This window comes from Pelobates fuscus, chromosome 3 (genome assembly GCF_036172605.1).
Source record: "Pelobates fuscus isolate aPelFus1 chromosome 3, aPelFus1.pri, whole genome shotgun sequence".
NCBI lineage: Eukaryota > Metazoa > Chordata > Amphibia > Anura > Pelobatidae > Pelobates > Pelobates fuscus.
This window is the reverse complement of record NC_086319.1, coordinates 255,918-273,631: the sequence shown is the minus strand read 5'-3', so window position 1 is coordinate 273,631 and position 17,714 is coordinate 255,918. Positions and strand designations below refer to the sequence as shown.

Here is a 17,714-nt window from a genome sequence, read left to right as displayed (position 1 = left end):
AGTTACCCTGCCCAGCTGTCAGTAGCAGGTTTCACTGGGTGCCCCTGGTTCGGCACTGTAGCGGAGCTCCCTGTACCCCTGGCTGGGTACCTCCGCCAAGGACTACTTCCAAGCTGGAACAGGGGACAAAGCTCAGCACTCTTGCCCTCAATCACTGTGGCTTGACTGGGGCCCTGGAACCGCTCCCTCCTGGAGTCGAATGGGAAACGCGCTCTAGCAACCCCCAGGCACTGGACGACACTCAGTCCTGGGAGCTCTTGTCCTGGAACCACTCCCTCCTGGAGCCGAATGGGGAACGCGCTCTAGCAACCCCCAGGCACTGGACGACACTCAGTCCTGGGAGCTGTAGTCCTTACAAGGACTTTCCCCGTTGAATCTTCCACACAGGAAGAGTGATCAAAGAATAGCCCTTTCCCCTCCCAGTAACCAGACAACCAGTTCTGGGAGTACAAGCTGGAATACCTTTATTGGCAGCCACAACTACCCTTATATGGAGGTCCCGCCTTGATCTGAGAGTAGACTACAGTAAAAACATACACATGATTACATTGGCTCTCGGGTCCAGGACACTCCCATACAAAACAAGATAATCCCTCCCCTGTGCCTGGGAGATAATTGAGTCAAGCACTGTATTGTGGCAAACCTAGCCACTTATAGACTATAATGCATATATATGGCTGACTGTTGTTCCTTTGTGTCTCCATCCAGGAGAAACCTAACCCCTGTTAAATGTATCTGCATAGCCAGATTTCACCTAATGTTCCTATGTATTCGTGTGTTTCAGCGCACGAATACCACTAACCCGATGTTTCAAGTTTCACGAACAGGGGATTCCAACCCTGTTCGTTAAACAAACAAAATACCGAATAAGAGACCACCCCAGAAGATCGTGTGCCACTCATTAGTACACCGAAACATTGTATCCGTCCTTTAATCAGTGTTCTGTGTGTGGCCGCCGTTCCTATACCGAACACATGGCGACGGCCATCTTTGCTTTGTTAGATTTCAGCGGTGTTTGGTCATCGACTGCCTGGAACCGAAATCGGTCACTTGATTTTCAAACACCGCTGAACTTCCATAGCATTCGGTAATCTCTCTCCTTCGGGAAATTAAACCCATTCGTGAGTTTTCTCTGTTAAGACCCAGTTCATATGAATGTATATTTTAAGCCGCATTCGGTTGTTTCCGCAGGGATCAGAGCGGTACTTCGGTATATTGTACCGATTGATCCCTGCAATCTAATAAGGGGTCATTCGGTGAAATATGAGGGGAATTGCCAAAGTTATGTATTTCAATGTAAAAGACTGTATTTTCTGTACCAGGAGATAATCCCATTCCCAGTGCATTCTGGGGTAATTATCTCTCTGGTACAGCAGTGTATGATGGGAAATCTGCGTGTAAGCTAAGTTTCCCATGTAGTCCACTATTATAAATCCCTGGAATGTGACTTTGGAAACCCCTTACATATTAAACCACACAAATACTGTGATCTGCAATTAAAACCTCAGTTGACCTCCAAGCTATGTGCCGTCTAGTTCTTGGGAGGAAGGGATTATTACTACGCTACCTGTGTTTTACCTGCTTATCCTGACTACCAGCGGAGATACCATGGATTAACCCCTACTACTCCGCTACATGTATTAAACTCAATTATCTCCAAGCACAAAAAACACACTTTTCCCAAACACCCCAAAAGTACCTTTAAAATACATTAAACTCCACAAAAGTTACCAAAATATCCCAAAATCACCCAGATCAGTTCAGGAATTTCCTGAAAGTCATAATTTAACCAACCGCACGCATGGTCCCTGTAACGGATCGCCTGGCACCCCGACTGGGTACCTCCGTTAAAGGATGCTCCTAGCGTTTCCTGAGGACTCCAAGCACTGCAGCAGACACCACAACCACCGAATCAGAGAAGCGTATAAATCCTCTCAAGCATATGAATGCTGTAGACAGTTGAATAGGAAACCATACGAATAGGTTTGCACTCCTAGCAGTCAAACTGAAACAGCATGCAATAAATCCTCCCCCAATAATGAGACGACACTTCACTTTGAGGGTTAAAATAGGAACCCTGACACTCTCTCTGCTGGTAGAGAGGGGAGCCAACTGTCTCCCCTTTCAATATTTTGTCCTGCGGCTGGGGTGCGAGACTGACTGTCTCTGCTGCCTGCAGGACACTCTGCCGCTGGGGAGGAAGGACGGCACCTTCACTGCCACTGGGGAGGAAGGACAGCACCTTCAGCTCTCTGGGGTACACACTGCCGCTGGGGAGGAAGGACGGCAGCTTCAGCTTCCTTTGGGTACACACTGCCGCTGGGGAGGAAGGACGGCACCTTCAGCTCCCTGGGGTACCCACTGCCGCTGGGGAGGAAGGACGGCACCTTCAGCTCCCTGGGGTACCCACTGCCGTTGGGGAGGAAGGACGGCACCTTCAGCTCCCTGGGAAACACACTGCCGCCGGGGAGGAAGGACGGCACCTTCAGCTCCCTTGGATACACACTGCCGCTGGGGAGGAAGGACAACACCTTCAGCTCCCTGGGATACACACTGCCGCTGGGGAGGAAGGACGGCACCTTCAGCTCCCTGGGATACACACTGCCGCTGGGGAGGAAGGACGGCACCTTCAGCTCCCTGGGATACACACTGCCACTGGGGAGGAGGGACGACACCCTCAGCTCCCTTTCTGTTCAAATCTGCTAGACTCTGCAGGAACTCTGCCGTTACTTTCCTCACAAACTGCACGTATTTCTCCTTGGGGTTGGGTCCCAAGTAAGCCAGCCGCATGGCAACCTCTCTGTCCAACAGCTCCTGAGTGTAGCCAGGCGCCATGCTTGCACTGCCGACGTTGGTTCCTTTGTAGATAGGGGCGCTGTACGGGTACTAGCGTTACCCTCACTTTGTAAATCCACGAACGGTGTCTCTGAGCTGCTTTACCTCGCACTAGGATGCCATCCCACCGCTGCCACCAATGTAACGGATCGCCTGGCACCCCGACTGGGTACCTCCGTTAAAGGATGCTCCTAGCGTTTCCTGAGGACTCCAAGCACTCTGGCAGACACCACAATCACCGAATCTGAGAAGCATATAAATCCTCTCAAGCCTCTGAATGCTGTAGACAGTTAAATAGGAACCATACGAATAGGTTTGCACTCCTAGCAGTCAAACTGAAACAGCATGCAATAAATCCTCCCCCCAAGAATGAGACGACACTTCACTTTGAGGGTTAAAACAGGAACTCCAGATTTATTCACACACTGTCTTATAAAGGATTCTCCCATGCAAGGGAGGGATTTACAATACACCAATCACACAATGGTTATATCCCACAGATTCCCTCCCCTTAGCCTGGGAGGTAATCCAATTATACATACATTTTAAAACATACTTTTTAACCGACATTCATAACTCTAAAACCATACATCCAATCTCCATAAAAATAACATATTCAGACTCAGCATACTTTAAACAAACATTCTCAAAAATCATACAAATCCCTCCAGTATATCAAAAGTTACATGGAAGTTCTTTTATGACCGACCGCAAGCACATTTTCTTGCCCAAAACTGTTCCATGGATTTGGGCTGTGCGGTCGGTCAGTTTCCTGAATAAAAACGGCTAAGTCCCGTTCGAAGTGTTGCCGGTACTTCGACTTTAGTCGAAGTGTCGAAGTGGAGTCGATGGTAAGGGTCGGCGGTGTTCGAAGTTAAAATGGCCGCCGCCACGTGGTCATTTGTCCGATGCCGGTCACTTCGACAACTTTGACAACTTCGACAACTTCGGCACTTCAGCTGCATCCGAAGTGCCATATAAAAAGTGCCAATCTTTCCCCAAAGTATTTAAAGGGCTAGGAATAGTATTATACAATCCATTATGCCCAAATACAGTTCTTAAAGGGTCAGTACAGTATAATAGCAGTCCATAAGCCCCAACTCAGTCCCTTAAAGGGCAATGTCTCCCAGGGGCCATAATCACTGGGCAGGAGGCGAGCAAGCAGTCCCCTCCAGGAAACTGGGGCAGACTCTGGTGCAGGGTCCAGTCCGCTACAATTAGCATTAAAGGACCACTCTAGGCACCCAGACCACTTCAGCTTAATGAAGTGGTCTGGGTGCCAGGTCCTTCTAGGGTTAACCCATTTTTTCATAAACATAGCAGTTTCAGAGAAACTGCTATGTTTGTGAATGGGTTAAGCCTTCCCCCTATGTCCTCTAGTGGCTGTCTCATTGACAGCCGCTAGAGGCGCTTGCGTGCTTCTCACTGTGATTTTCACAGTGAGAGCACGCAAGCGTCCATAGGAAAGCATTATGAATGCTTTCCTATGTGACCGGCTGAATGCGCGCGCAGCTCTTGCCGCGCGTGCGCATTCAGCCGACGGGGAGGAGAAGAGGAGGATCGGAGGAGGAGAGCTCTCCGCCCAGCGCTGGAAAAAGGTAAGTTTTTACCTCTTTCCCCTTTCCAGAGCCGGGCGGGAGGGGGTCCCTGAGGGTGGGGGCACCCTCAGGGCACTCTAGTGCCAGGAAAACGAGTATGCTTTCCTGGCACTAGAGTGGTCCTTTAATGATATTTCTGTTGCTATTGTTAATTTTATAACATCATGGTACTATGTTGTGTTTTACATGGTTTCAATTGCCATTAATGACTTTGGATTAGTATTTATATTCTTTACGATTTCCTATTTGCTTCCCATTTGGGTCTCCCTAGCCCAGTCTAACTCCCACAGCCTAATTTTGCCGGGCTCGGGGACGTCGGCTGGAGCTGCTAATACCCTGTCACGGCGCTTCGCGCCTTTTTTCCCTTCCCGCCGGGGACGATCGCCACTACACTGAGCAGAACCATGCGACTGGCTCCCCGGACACGGCTCACAAATGTAATCACATCACAGTGATTACAATTTCACGCAAGCACCGCTTAACCACTTAACCGGCTTTACAGCCGGGCTCTCCTCTTATCACCGCTGCTCGCGGCGGCCATTTTCTTTGTTCCAGCGCTCAGCACGCAGCTCCACCCCCAACGACCGGACCTCGGAGTTGGGATTCAGCTACTGTGGCGGTCGGACGGCTCCTTATTCCTTCCTAGTGTATATGCATATGTTTTTCTGTGAGTACTCCTCCCTTAAAAACCTATTACCCCTTTCTCTCCTCTGCGTTAATAAACCCTCCATACTCTTGCGACCCGTTTTTTCTCTCCATAAGTTTAAAGGGTAATCCAGACGTGGACCCCTTGCTCACGGTGCCTAGAGAGATATCAGTTATGCCTCACTGATGATGCCTAACAAGGCTGAAACGATCGTCTGGGGTTGCTGTATCTCGCGTGCAGAGAGAACTTGCTGGCATTTCGGATCTGGACTGCACGTATGGGTGGGACCAGTCTGATATGCTTCAGATATGTTCTCTCTGTAATGGCACAAGATGAGCTAAAACCAGCTTGAGTTCTGAGCGGGGACCCACCGAAGGGCAGGCTATTTCAGCTTCTGTCCGTTCTCAGAATACTCTTGCGACACGTTTTTTCTCTCCAACCCTCCATTTATGTTTATCTTTCTATCACAACTTTGATATTGGTGTAGGTAATAAATACACCCCAATATGCCTGGTAACAAGGATGTACCCACTCCTTCAGGGTCTAATAACACCAATTTAGGGAGTGTTAAAACACCAGCAGGGGTATCTGATATTGCAGCGGCTATCCCCGCTGAATTTGATCCTGCTGCAGATATGCAGTTATTGATTGACAACTCTATGTCACATGTCATGACTAAGGCCCTCACGTCGGCCATGGGACTGATGTCTGAGTCAATTTCACAGACTCTTACACATGCTTTGCTTAAAGCACAGAAATCGGCTCAGCCGACCGTTACCCAGGCTTTGCCTGTTATAACCCCAACACAGCCTCACACTGGCCGCAAGGCCATGGCTAAAATTAAACACGCTTCAATCTCAAAGATGGACAGCTATACACCTGTCACAGATGGCGCGCCTAATGTAACACCGCGCAAAAGAGCCACTAGCTGGGCAAAATCGGCTATATTATGGAAAAAGGCAAAAGCCCAACTAGACTCTGAGTCGGATCTCAGCGAGATTGAAGAAGAGACCTGCATGGATACGGAGGATCCATCAGATCCCGAGTCAGATGGCATGGCCGAAGACCATGACCCCAGAGAGCACAATACGCCTCAATCGGACTCGTATGACATGGAGCTTAAGGCCCCAGACGATGCAAGCAAACTCTCAGACCCTTATGGGGAACCTCTGTTCGACCCCGATGACCTGCGTCATCCAAGATCAGCGGAATGGTCCCCTTTGGCCCATGTGGCCAAATACATAGCATCGAGAATTCGCAAGCCTTTAAATAAGGCAATGCGTAATAAACTACAGGCAGAATGCCCACGTCCCACTATCCCTGACGAGGCCTGCAGAACACCTGCAGTGGACCCGAAAATCATTAAATTCCTGGGCAAGACAGGTTGGAAGCCTAATAAAAGCCTAGATTTCTCCCTGCGCAACTGCCAGGATAAGATTTTAGATATACTGGGCCCAGCAACTAAATTGTTTGATATGGTTGAAAACGACCAGGAGTTGGATCGTTCCGCCATAAGTGGTTGGATACAAAGAGTAATTTGTCTGATTGGCAATGCCAACTGCGCGATGGCCACAGAACTTTTTGAGATCACATGGCCCCCGGGGGCCTCATTTGCCGGGGAGGGCTGCCTGGGCTGTCAGGCAGCTCTCCAGAAGAGGATCGCGGCGGAGGTGAGTACCTCCGATCTCCAGGGGGCTTAAGCCATTACAGCGTTCTATGCCGCCACAACGGCTTTAAAGCCCTTTAAAGCCGCGACGGCATAGAACGCCGTAACGGCGTTAAAGGGTTAAACACGGTGAGAGGGTATACCTTAGAGTTCCTGTACCTTCCAGTACAACTCTCCCTACCACAGGAAATTCTGTTTTCCCAGCAAGACGCCTCCCTTGTGTCTGAGGAGGTCTTGGAATTGGCACACAAACGAGCCATCTCCCTAAAACAATTGGCGAGAATGATTGGCCTCTTGGCGGCCTCCATACAGGCCATCTTCCCAGGCCCTCTGCACTACCAAGAGCTACAGCGCCTACAAGCCTCCCATTTGAGAGACGGGACCTCATACGCGGACATGATCACTCTGAACACAGAGGCGAAAACAGAACTCAAATGGTGGCTCTCCCATATGGAAGCCTGGAATGGCCGAGCCATTTTCGGCACCGCACCAGACATAATAATAGAATCCGATGCGAGCTTACACGGTTGGGGGGCACGCTGTGGCAATGTATCTACAGGTGGCAGATGGTCCGAAGTGGAATCAGCACTTCACATCAATTGCCTGGAACTCCTGTCCGGTTCCTTAGCAATCCGCAGTTTTTCTCCAACTCAAGCCCCATGTGCCATCCTTCTGAAAATGGACACTATATCGGCAGTCCGGTATATAAATCACTTGGGAGGCACGAAATCGAAGGTCCTGGCAAATTTGGCATGGGACTTTTGGCAGTTTTGCCTGGCACAAGGCATTTCGGTCACAGCAGAGTACATCACAGGCCTCTGCAACACAACGGCGGACTGGTGCTCAAGACATCTCAGGGATTCCAGCGATTGGCACCTGGATTGGCTTCCAAGACATCCAGTCCCTGTGGGGCCCTCTGGACAAGGACTTGTTCGCTTCCCGCTTGAACACACAACTTCCCAGATTTTTCAGTTGGAAACCGGACCCAGCGGCACTGGCAACAGATGCCTTTACCCAGGACTGGTCCTCCACAAAGAACTACGCTTTTCCTCCATTTGCATTGATTCCCCGTTGCCTACTGCAACTACGGCGACAGACGGGAACTGTAGTGATCGTGGCACCATTATGGCCGGCCCAACCATGGTTTCCTTCCCTGTTGGAGATGGCGATAGACATACCCCGCATCCTCCCACACTTCGACTATCTACTTCAGGACCCGGACGGGTCCCCCCATCCCCTGATTCAACAAGGTTTAATTCACCTCACAGCGTGGCTGGTTTCAGGGAGCCCTACCCAGTCAAGGGAATTTCGGAATCAACTCTCCAACTTCTTGAGACCGCATGGGAACCCGGCACGAGACGAGCTTATAAATCTGCTTGGAGCAAATGGCGCGATTGGTGCATGGAACGGGACTTGGATCCTATATCGGCTCCTCTGACGTTGATCCTTCAATTCTTAACCTCATCCTTTGAAAGCGACAAAGCATACCGCACAGTGAACCTTTACAGATCGGCCATTTCAGCCGCACACCAAGGCATCGAGGGAACACCGATAGGACGCCATCTGCTGGTATGCCGACTCCTACGCGGCATCAGATTCGCACGACCCCCGCTGCCACGCTATTCAGTACTATGGGATGTCTCCATTATCCTCAACTTCCTCGAATCCTGGCCAGATAATGCAACATTATCTCTAAAACAATTGTCAGCAAAACTGGCTATGCTCCTCTGCCTTGTATCCTGCAAAAGGGTTTCTGACGTCAGGGCCTTAGATGTCACCGCACAGTCCTATATTCCAGAAGGGGTCACTTTCGATATAACCCGGAGAACGAAAACCTCAACAAAGAGAGTGACATACCCATCCTTTCCGGACAAACCACGCTTGTGCCCGGTTAAATGCCTACAATCCTACGAACTTCGCACCACGGCATTTCGGGACCCAACTAAACATGAACTCTTCATATCCTTCCAAAAACCACACCTACCGGTGTCTACCCCGACCCTGGCTCGCTGGGTCAAATGGATTATGGCTACAGCAGGAATTGACACATCCATATTTTCACCCCACTCCATACGGGGAGCGATGGCTTCCAAAGCCTCTTCGATAGGTTGTTGTCTGGAAGACATTTTGAAAGCAGCCGATTGGTCCTCGGAATCTACCTTCCGTGACTTTTATTTCAAGTCAATACACCACTTCGCAGGATCGGTAGTTTCTCAGCTTTAAACCAGCATAATAGGAGCCTCCGTGTCTTAATAAAATTCAAGGATTTTACTATTACCATGACGTATAGTCATGATTTTATTAATGACACGGAGCCGAGTATTATCCCTCCCTCCCACCCGACGATGGTGGAAAGGTTGATGGCAGTTGGGTAAGTTGACCTACGGTAAGTCACTATAAACTTGTATCTCTGCTACTGTTATACTCGCTAAAATGTCAAGTTATCTTTGTGATTGGAACCAGGTAAGCCACTAGTTCCGTTAATCTAAGCCTTTACGGTCACCCAATTTATAGGTTAAACTACATATTCCATTTGGCAAGAACACTAACCAAACCATACCTCGGATACATATGATTTATGCATACACCCAGTATTCTGCTAAGGTATTACCATATTTTTCCTCTCTTACAGTCTAATCTACCTCACAGCGAGTGGGTCATTATAACCGGTTCAATGTTTGGTTGGATAATTTTACTTCTTCGGGACTGCAAATAAAGAGGACCAGGATTGCTTGACAGAACCTATTATGCCTGAGAAGTGGAACCTGATTGGCTGTTTCCTGTTGCTGGGAATAATACACCTGAGACTGTTAACCCCTTAACGCCGTTACGGCGTTCTATGCCGTCGCGGCTTTAAAGGGCTTTAAAGCCGTTGCGGCGGCATAGAACGCCGTAACGGCTGAAGCCCCCAGGAGGTAAGCTATACTTACCTCCGCCGCGATCCTCTTCTGGGGGTCTGCCTGAGAGCCCAGGCAGCCCCCCTCCAGCAAATGAGGCCCCCGGGGGCCATGTGATCGCTCTCAAAGAGCGATCACATGGCCCCCTATAGCTGGCTATGGATATGCCAGCAGGGGGACTGTCTAAAATATTAGAGAGTCCCCCTGCTGGTAGGTAGTGTAAAAAAAAAATTAAATACACATGTTAAAATAAAATACAAGTATTTATATATATATAATATATGTATATATATTATATATATAATATATATACATATTATATATATGTAACGTCATACGTAATGTATTTTAATACTAATATTAGTATATATATTAGTATTAAAATACACTTAGAATGACGTTACATATATAATATGTATATATATTATATATATAATAGATCTACATATATATATTATATATATATACGTATAATTACAATAATAAATAAATAAAATAATAAAATAAATAAATAAAATATTGAAACAAAATTTAAAATAAATTATATATTCATATGTAATTTCATTCTAACTGTATTTTGTTATTAATATATATATATTGGAAACAGAATACACTTAGAATGACATTCTATATATATCTATCTATATATAAAATACAAATAACCGCAAATATATATAGATAGATAAATACATATAATTACATGAAAGATTACATTAGTATACACGTAGAATTTAAATACCTATAAATGCATATATATTAAAATTCTACGTGTATATTTAAGTAATTTTTTAACATAATTATGTCATTTAATTAATTAAAATTTGATTGACATGCCTGACAACACAGGGAGAAAGTGCAGAGAATTTAATTCGCAAGCACTATATTTGACCCTGTAACTCTCCAAGACACCATAAAACCTGTACATGAGGGGTACTGTTTTACTCGGGAGACTTCGCTGAACTCAAATATTAGTGTTTCAAACTGGTAAATTGTATTACAACGATGATATTTTAAGTAAAAGTGACGTTTTTTGCATTTTTTACAAACAAACGGCACTTTTATGGACTATATTATTGTTGTAATATGTTTTACTGTTTTAAAACACTAATATTTGTGTTTAGTGAAGTCTCCCAAGAATAACAGTACCCCCCATGTACAGGTTTTATGGTGTTTTGGAAAGTTAGGGAGTCACATATAAGGCTTGCATTTCATTTTTTTGACATTGAAATTTGCCAGATTGGTTATGTTGCCTTTGAGACCGTATGGTAGCCCAGGAATAAGAATTACCCCCATGATGGCATACCATTTGCAAAAGTAGACAACCCAAGGTATTGCAAATGGGGTATGTCCAGTCATTTTTAGTAGCCACTTAGTCACAAACACTGGCCAAATATTAGTTTTTTGCTTTTTTCACACAGAAACAAATATGAACGCTAACTTTGGCCAGTGTTTGTGACTAAGTGGCTACTAAAAAAGACTAAACATACCCCACGTTCAATACCTTGGGTTGTCTACTTTTTCAAATGGTATGCCATTATGGGGGTAATTCTCATTCCTGGGCTACCACACCGTCTCAAAGGTAACATTACTAATCTGGCAAATTTCAATTTGAAAATGGAACGTTCTATATTTGACCCTGTAACTTTCCAAAACACCATAAAACCTGTTAATGGGGGGTACTGTTGTACTCGTGAGACATCGCTGATTACAAATATGTGCATTTTGTTGCAGTAAAACCTAACAGTATTATGACATTTACAGCTAAAATGTGAGGCGGAACTACAAATTAAAAAAAAAAATTCTAATTTCTTACAGTTTTTTTTTATTTTATTCATAATAAATTGTTTCATATATAAATATTTTATATGAAATGAAAGCCCTGTTTCTCCTGAACAAAATGATATATAATAAGTGTGGGTGCATTTAATATAAAAGAGGTGAATTACGGTTGAACAGACATATAGCGCAAATTCCAGTTTTTGTTTACGTTTTGTTTTGATCAGAACGTGCACTATTGACTCCGTCCTGAAGGGGTTAATGTTATTATTGGTTATGTTTATAAGGTTTTTTTCTTTGCTGCTGAGGGAAATAAAGAAAGAGTGCAGCATAATACTCGCCTCCGTGTCATTAATAAAATCATGACTTTACGTCATGGTAATAGTAAAATCCTTGAATTATGCTAAAGGACTCCAACTCATATATCCAAATCCTGCTATACAACCTGCAAACCAAAAGAGGCATATCCACTAAATGTCTCACCTGTATTCCTTTATAATTCTATTTTAGTACTGTCTATTGTAGTTTGTTTTTCCTGTAACAAAGAATTCTAAGTTATAGGTTTGCTTCTATTTATTTCTTGTAATATCTATTCTGTTATCCTATACTAAAAATCCTGCCTGTGGCAAATTGCCTAAATCTTTGATTTTGGTGAATCTCCTGTTACTTTGCCTATAACGTCTTTTATAGGTTCTCATTCTTATTACTACCTATAAATCGCATAGGTTCTGTTTCTACCTACTACCTGTTACTCACATCTAGGGCTTATTGCCTAAATCTAAATTTCTTAGTACACAATACTTACCTTTTAACTACATTAATTGATTATTCTATATTCTCTCTTCCTAAAAGTCCTGCTATTTTTATTATTTTCAAGACAAATCATGTCTAAGATAAAAAATAAAGACCCTGAAATTGACCCTAGTTTCAGTCTCATCTCTGACCTGATCAGAAGCATGACATCAATAATAAATGAACAATTTAAAAATGTTTTCTGAATCTGTATAATTTTATCCATCATCTTCCAGATCTACACTTATTTCTTCAGGATAGCTTATTCTATTCCTACTAGGATACCATTTACGCCTTCTCACTGGAGTTTCTCTGACAATAGTTCCTTAATGGATCTTGTGGTTGCCAGCAGTTTGTGGCCCTTCTCTCTCTTGTTGAATGGCCAGTATTTTCGTGACCACAGCCTTCATGGTTACTTGAAATGTGGCTTGGCAGTTCTTGTTCCTAAGTTTCGTGGGGTATCTCCTCCAAATCATCCCCTATTAAATCTTGAAGAATATCTTGATTTTGAGTCTCTGGAGCAGTTATATTGCACTGGATATTTCAATACTGTAGAAGGAACTCCGACAAATGTTGTTCAGGCCTTATTTCCTTCTGCTTTCAGACCTCTCGGAAAACCCTTTAGCGTTTGAACACAAGATTCTGCTTGACCATTAGTAGCAGGATAATATGGTGCTGTTCGATGATGCCGAATACCGTTTTCCTTGAGAAAAGCCTGAAATTGTCCAGAAACAATCACTCTGGGTAAGCTAAATGTTGCAAATAGTTTCTGTAATGCTTTAACAGTAGCTTCTGCAGTGGTCTGTGATATGAATACAACTTCTGGCCAGTTAGAATGTGCATCTACCACAATCAGATACATTTTATTTTCCATTGGCCCAGCAAGGTCTATGTGAATTCTCTGCCATGGTGATAGAGGCCAGGTCCAAGGTTGTACTGCACCATGTGGCAAGTCACGCTGTGCTTGTGCACAACCAGTGCAACCTGAAACCTAACGGGCAATATCCTCATCAATGGTTGTCCACCATACATGACCTCTTGCCTTCTTCTTCATGCGGAATATGCCAGGAGGGCCTGCATGTAAAATTTCAAGCACCCGTTGCTGTAACACAGAAGGGATAACAACCCTTTCCCCCAGATTAAGCAGCCATCTCGAATTGATAACTCCTGAGCCCTTGTTTGGAATGACTTGAGATATATTGGACACCTTAGTGGCCAACCCTTGCATACAAAAACAAGTATTTCCCTCTGCACAGAGTCCTTGGCTGTCTCCTGTGCAATTTCTCTGGCTGTTATCACCTCACTAAAATATAGTGTAGATCTTTCTGTGGTAGTTAGTTGTGAATCCATTTTCAATGGAAGTCTAGAGAGGGCATCTGCATTAGAATGCAGTGCGTTTGGACGATATTAAATCTGATACTGATAGGCCCCCATAGAACATTCCACCAATTGCCAACATGAACAGGAAATAAAGAACCAAAAGAAAGGAAGTGCATCATCCACAGCCAACAGCCCAACCGCCCATACATCACAATACACAAACTCATACACTCACCTGCACACACTCACACACAGCCCAACAGTCCCTACATCACAGGTGTGTAGTAGTCTGTCAGTGTGTGTATACAGTGGATATGTAAGCGTCGTCTCTTTCTGAAAAAACTGAAAACAAGCAGGGGGGTCGATACCTGGAAGAAGGAGGACAGACAAAGGGATGGATACCTGCCTGGAAGATGGAACACGGGCAGAGGGGTTGGTACCTGCCTGGAAGATGGAACACAGGCAGAGGGGTCGGTACCTGCCTGGGAGACGGAATACAAGCAGAGGGGTTGATACCTGCCTGGGAGACGAAACACGGATAGAGGGATGGATACCTGCCTGGGAGACGGAACACAAGCAGAGGGGTCGATACCTGCCTGGAAGATGGAGCATGGGCAGAGAGGTAGTTACATACCGCCAACCTTTTTGAGGGGGACCTTTTCTGTATTATATGCCCTATTGGCCACTATAGGTAAAGCCCCTTCTCAATTTGCAGTAAAATTTACAATAAAAAAAGTATACTTACCTTGAATCTAGAGAATCTCCCAACGCTGATTATCCACTGATTATCCACACCTCTGCCGAAGTTACAGAGGCCTCTACTGATAGAGAAGCCTGTGATTGGACTGTTTCATTGGCTCAGAGCGCATGCTCACATTCTGGGCCAGCGAGTAAAGGGAAGTGGGGAAGCGTTATTTAAAATAAATAACTGTTTGTAATGGAGGAAGTGAGCACACAGAGGGTGGGTGGAAGGGGGAAGCAATGTTCCCCATGAAGGCCCTCTGCGCGCTGACGACTGATGCAAATCATGCACAGAATTTACATTATGTGTTCTGGGCCGCTAATCTCACACGTGGAGGGGGTTTAACTAGCCTCACGCACATAAGTAACAATATCTCCGTATGTGCAGTGTTACAAGCAGAGTAACCCTTTAATAAACATTCATTGGAAGACACAGATTTACAGAGATAGAGACCAGGTGATTTTAAAATGCTCCAATATGGAATACATTTCTAATGCGGCTAAAGTGATGGAATTCTGTGACATTGGACGCTGAATGAAACAATGGAAGGGTTAACATGTCTCTACACACTAAAAGCAGGCACAGCAATAGAACTCTACAGAGAAGCATATGTAAAGTACACCCAGGGCTAGGCAACATTCAGCACTCCAGATATTGTAGACTACATCTCCCATAATGCTCTCACATCCATAATGCTGGCAAAGCATCATGGGAGGTGTAGTCCACAACATATGGAGTGCCAAAGGTTGTCTAGCCCTTATTATAGCTTGCTGTCCATGGTTTACTTTAGAGTGAGCATAGGGAGAGACAGACACAGTCAGAGAGAGAGCTCCCATTATCAGAGTGCTCCCACTCTCAGAGAGAGAGAGTTCCCATCATCAGAGAGTGCTCCCACTCTCAGAGAGAGAGAGTTCACATTATCAGAGAGTGCTCCCACTCTCAGAGAGAGAGAGAGAGTTCCGCTGTCAGAGAGAGTACTCCCACTGTCAGAGAGAGAGCTCCCATTATCAGACAGTGCTCACACTGTCAGAGAGAGAGAGCTCCCATTATCAGACAGAAAGGGAGAGAAACATTGAATGCTTCCATTATCAGACAGACATAGAGTGTTTCCATTATCAGACACACACACAGAGTGCTCCCATTATCATACAGAAAGAGAGACAGAGAGTGCTGCCATTATCAGAGAGACACAGACAGAGAGTGCTTCCATTATGAGAGAGAGACAGAGAGTGCTCCCATTATCAGACAGAGAGTGCTTCCATTATCAGACAGAGAGACACAGAGAGTGCTCCCATTATCAGAGAGAGAGAGACAGAAAGTGCTCCCATTATCAGACAGAGAGACACAGACAGAGAGTGCTTCCATTATGAGAGAGAGACAGAGAGTGCTTCCATTATCAGACAGAGAGAGACACAGAGAGTGCTCCCATTATGAGAGAGACACAGAGAGTGCTCCCATTATCAGACAGAGAGAGACAGAGAGTGCTCACATTATCAGAGACAGACAGAGTGCTCCCATTATCAGACAGAGAGAGAGAGACAGAGTGCTTCCATTATCAGACAGACATAGAGAGACAGAGAGTGCTCCCATTATCAGAGAGAGACAGAGTGCTCCCATTATCACACAGCGAGAGATAGTGCTCCCATTAGATTAGAGCGCTCCCACAATTTACCATTTATAGACACAATGTATCGGACACATGAATTGTCACGATCATCACAGCAATAAAACAATAAATATTGATAAAATAAAACACTTGTTTACAAACGGCGATTACATTGTATCCTAGAAATCAGAACATCAAACAGATAACCATCACACACACCCAGCCTGAGCCTTCATTGCCCTTCATCCTTGTGTGTAGTACCGGGGTGGGAGGGGAGGGGGGGGCTGTCAGTGGAAGGACAGACAGAGCATGGACAGACAGGCAGGCAATCCCTCACCTGAAAGCAGCAGAACAGACACAGCATCACAGCAATCATTGGGCTTCCAGCTCCAGGCTGCAAATTTGCGACCATTAAAATGAATTGTCAGCAATCACACAAAGACGGAGCTCCAGATGTTTCTAACAAGGATCACATGGGCTGAGCTGGGTCAATGTCCCTGATTCATGGATTAACACAAATACTCATTCCAGCATCCTCCTAGCCTAAAACACAAAGGCACAATCTCTCTCACAGGCAGAGCAGATCCCTCCCCACAATGACATCATTCCATGCCAGGCTCTCCCCTCCCAAACTGTGACATCATTCCGTGCCAGGCTCTCCCCTCCAAAAATGTGACATCATTCCATGCCATGCTCTCCTCTCCCAAACTGTGACATCATTCCATGCAATGCTCTCCTCTCCCAAACTGTGACATCATTCCATGCCATGCTCTCCCCTCCCAAACTGTGACATCATTCCGTGCCAGGCTCTCCTCTCCTAAACTGTGACATCATTCCATGCCAGGCTCTCCTCTCCCAAACCAGGCTCTCCCCTCCCAAACTGTGACATCATTCCATGCCATGCTCTCCCCTCCCAATCTGTGACATCATTCCATGCCATGCTCTCCCCTCCCAAACTGTGACATCATTCTATGCCAGGCTCTCCTCTCCCAAACTGTGACATCATTCTATGCCAGGCTCTCCTCTCCTAAACTGTGACATCATTCCATGCAATGCTCTCCTCTCCCAAACTGTGACATCATTCCATGCCATGCTCTCCCCTCCCAAACTGTGACATCATTCTATGCCAGGCTCTCCTCTCCCAAACCAGGCTCTCCCCTCCCAAACTGTGACATCATTCCATGCCATGCTCTCCCCTCCCAATCTGTGACATCATTCCATGCCATGCTCTCCCCTCCCAAACTGTGACATCATTCTATGCCAGGCTCTCCTCTCCCAAACTGTGACATCATTCTATGCCAGGCTCTCCTCTCCCAAACTGTGACATCATTCTATGCCAGGCTCTCCTCTCCTAAACTGTGACATCATTCCATGCAATGCTCTCCTCTCCCAAACTGTGACATCATTCCATGCCATGCTCTCCCCTCCCAAACTGTGACATCATTCTATGCCAGGCTCTCCTCTCCTAAACTGTGACATCATTCCATGCCAGGCTCTCCTCTCCCAAACTGTGACATCATTCTATGCCAGGCTCTCCTCTCCTAAACTGTGACATCATTCCATGCCAGGCTCTCCACTCCCAAACCAGGCTCTCCCCTCCCAAACTGTGACATCATTCCATGCCATGCTCTCATCTCCCAAACTGTGACATCATTCCGTGCCAGGCTCTCCCCTCCAAAAATGTGACATCATTCCATGCCAGACTCTCCCCTCCCAAACTGTGACATCATTCCATGCTATGCTCTCCCCTCCCAAACTGTGACATCATTCCATGCCATGCTCTCCCCTCCCAAACTGTGACATCATTCCGTGCCAGGCTCTCCCCTCCAAAAATGT

At 45.8% G+C, this 17,714-nt stretch overlaps 1 protein-coding gene across 5 annotated transcripts in view; it reads right to left on the bottom strand.

Moving 5' to 3' along the window:
* The window catches only part of PTPRO (protein tyrosine phosphatase receptor type O), a 550,218-nt gene extending 533,763 nt beyond the window's left edge, over positions 1-16,455 (bottom strand). For all 5 annotated transcript variants that reach the window (XM_063446603.1, XM_063446604.1, XM_063446607.1 and 2 more), the window contains exon 1: positions 16,216-16,455. In XM_063446603.1, the coding sequence (XP_063302673.1) occupies positions 16,216-16,290 (75 nt within the window). In that variant the 5' untranslated portion in view covers positions 16,291-16,455. The remainder of the gene's footprint in view (positions 1-16,215) is intronic.
* Between the last annotated feature and the right edge of the window lie 1,259 nt (positions 16,456-17,714).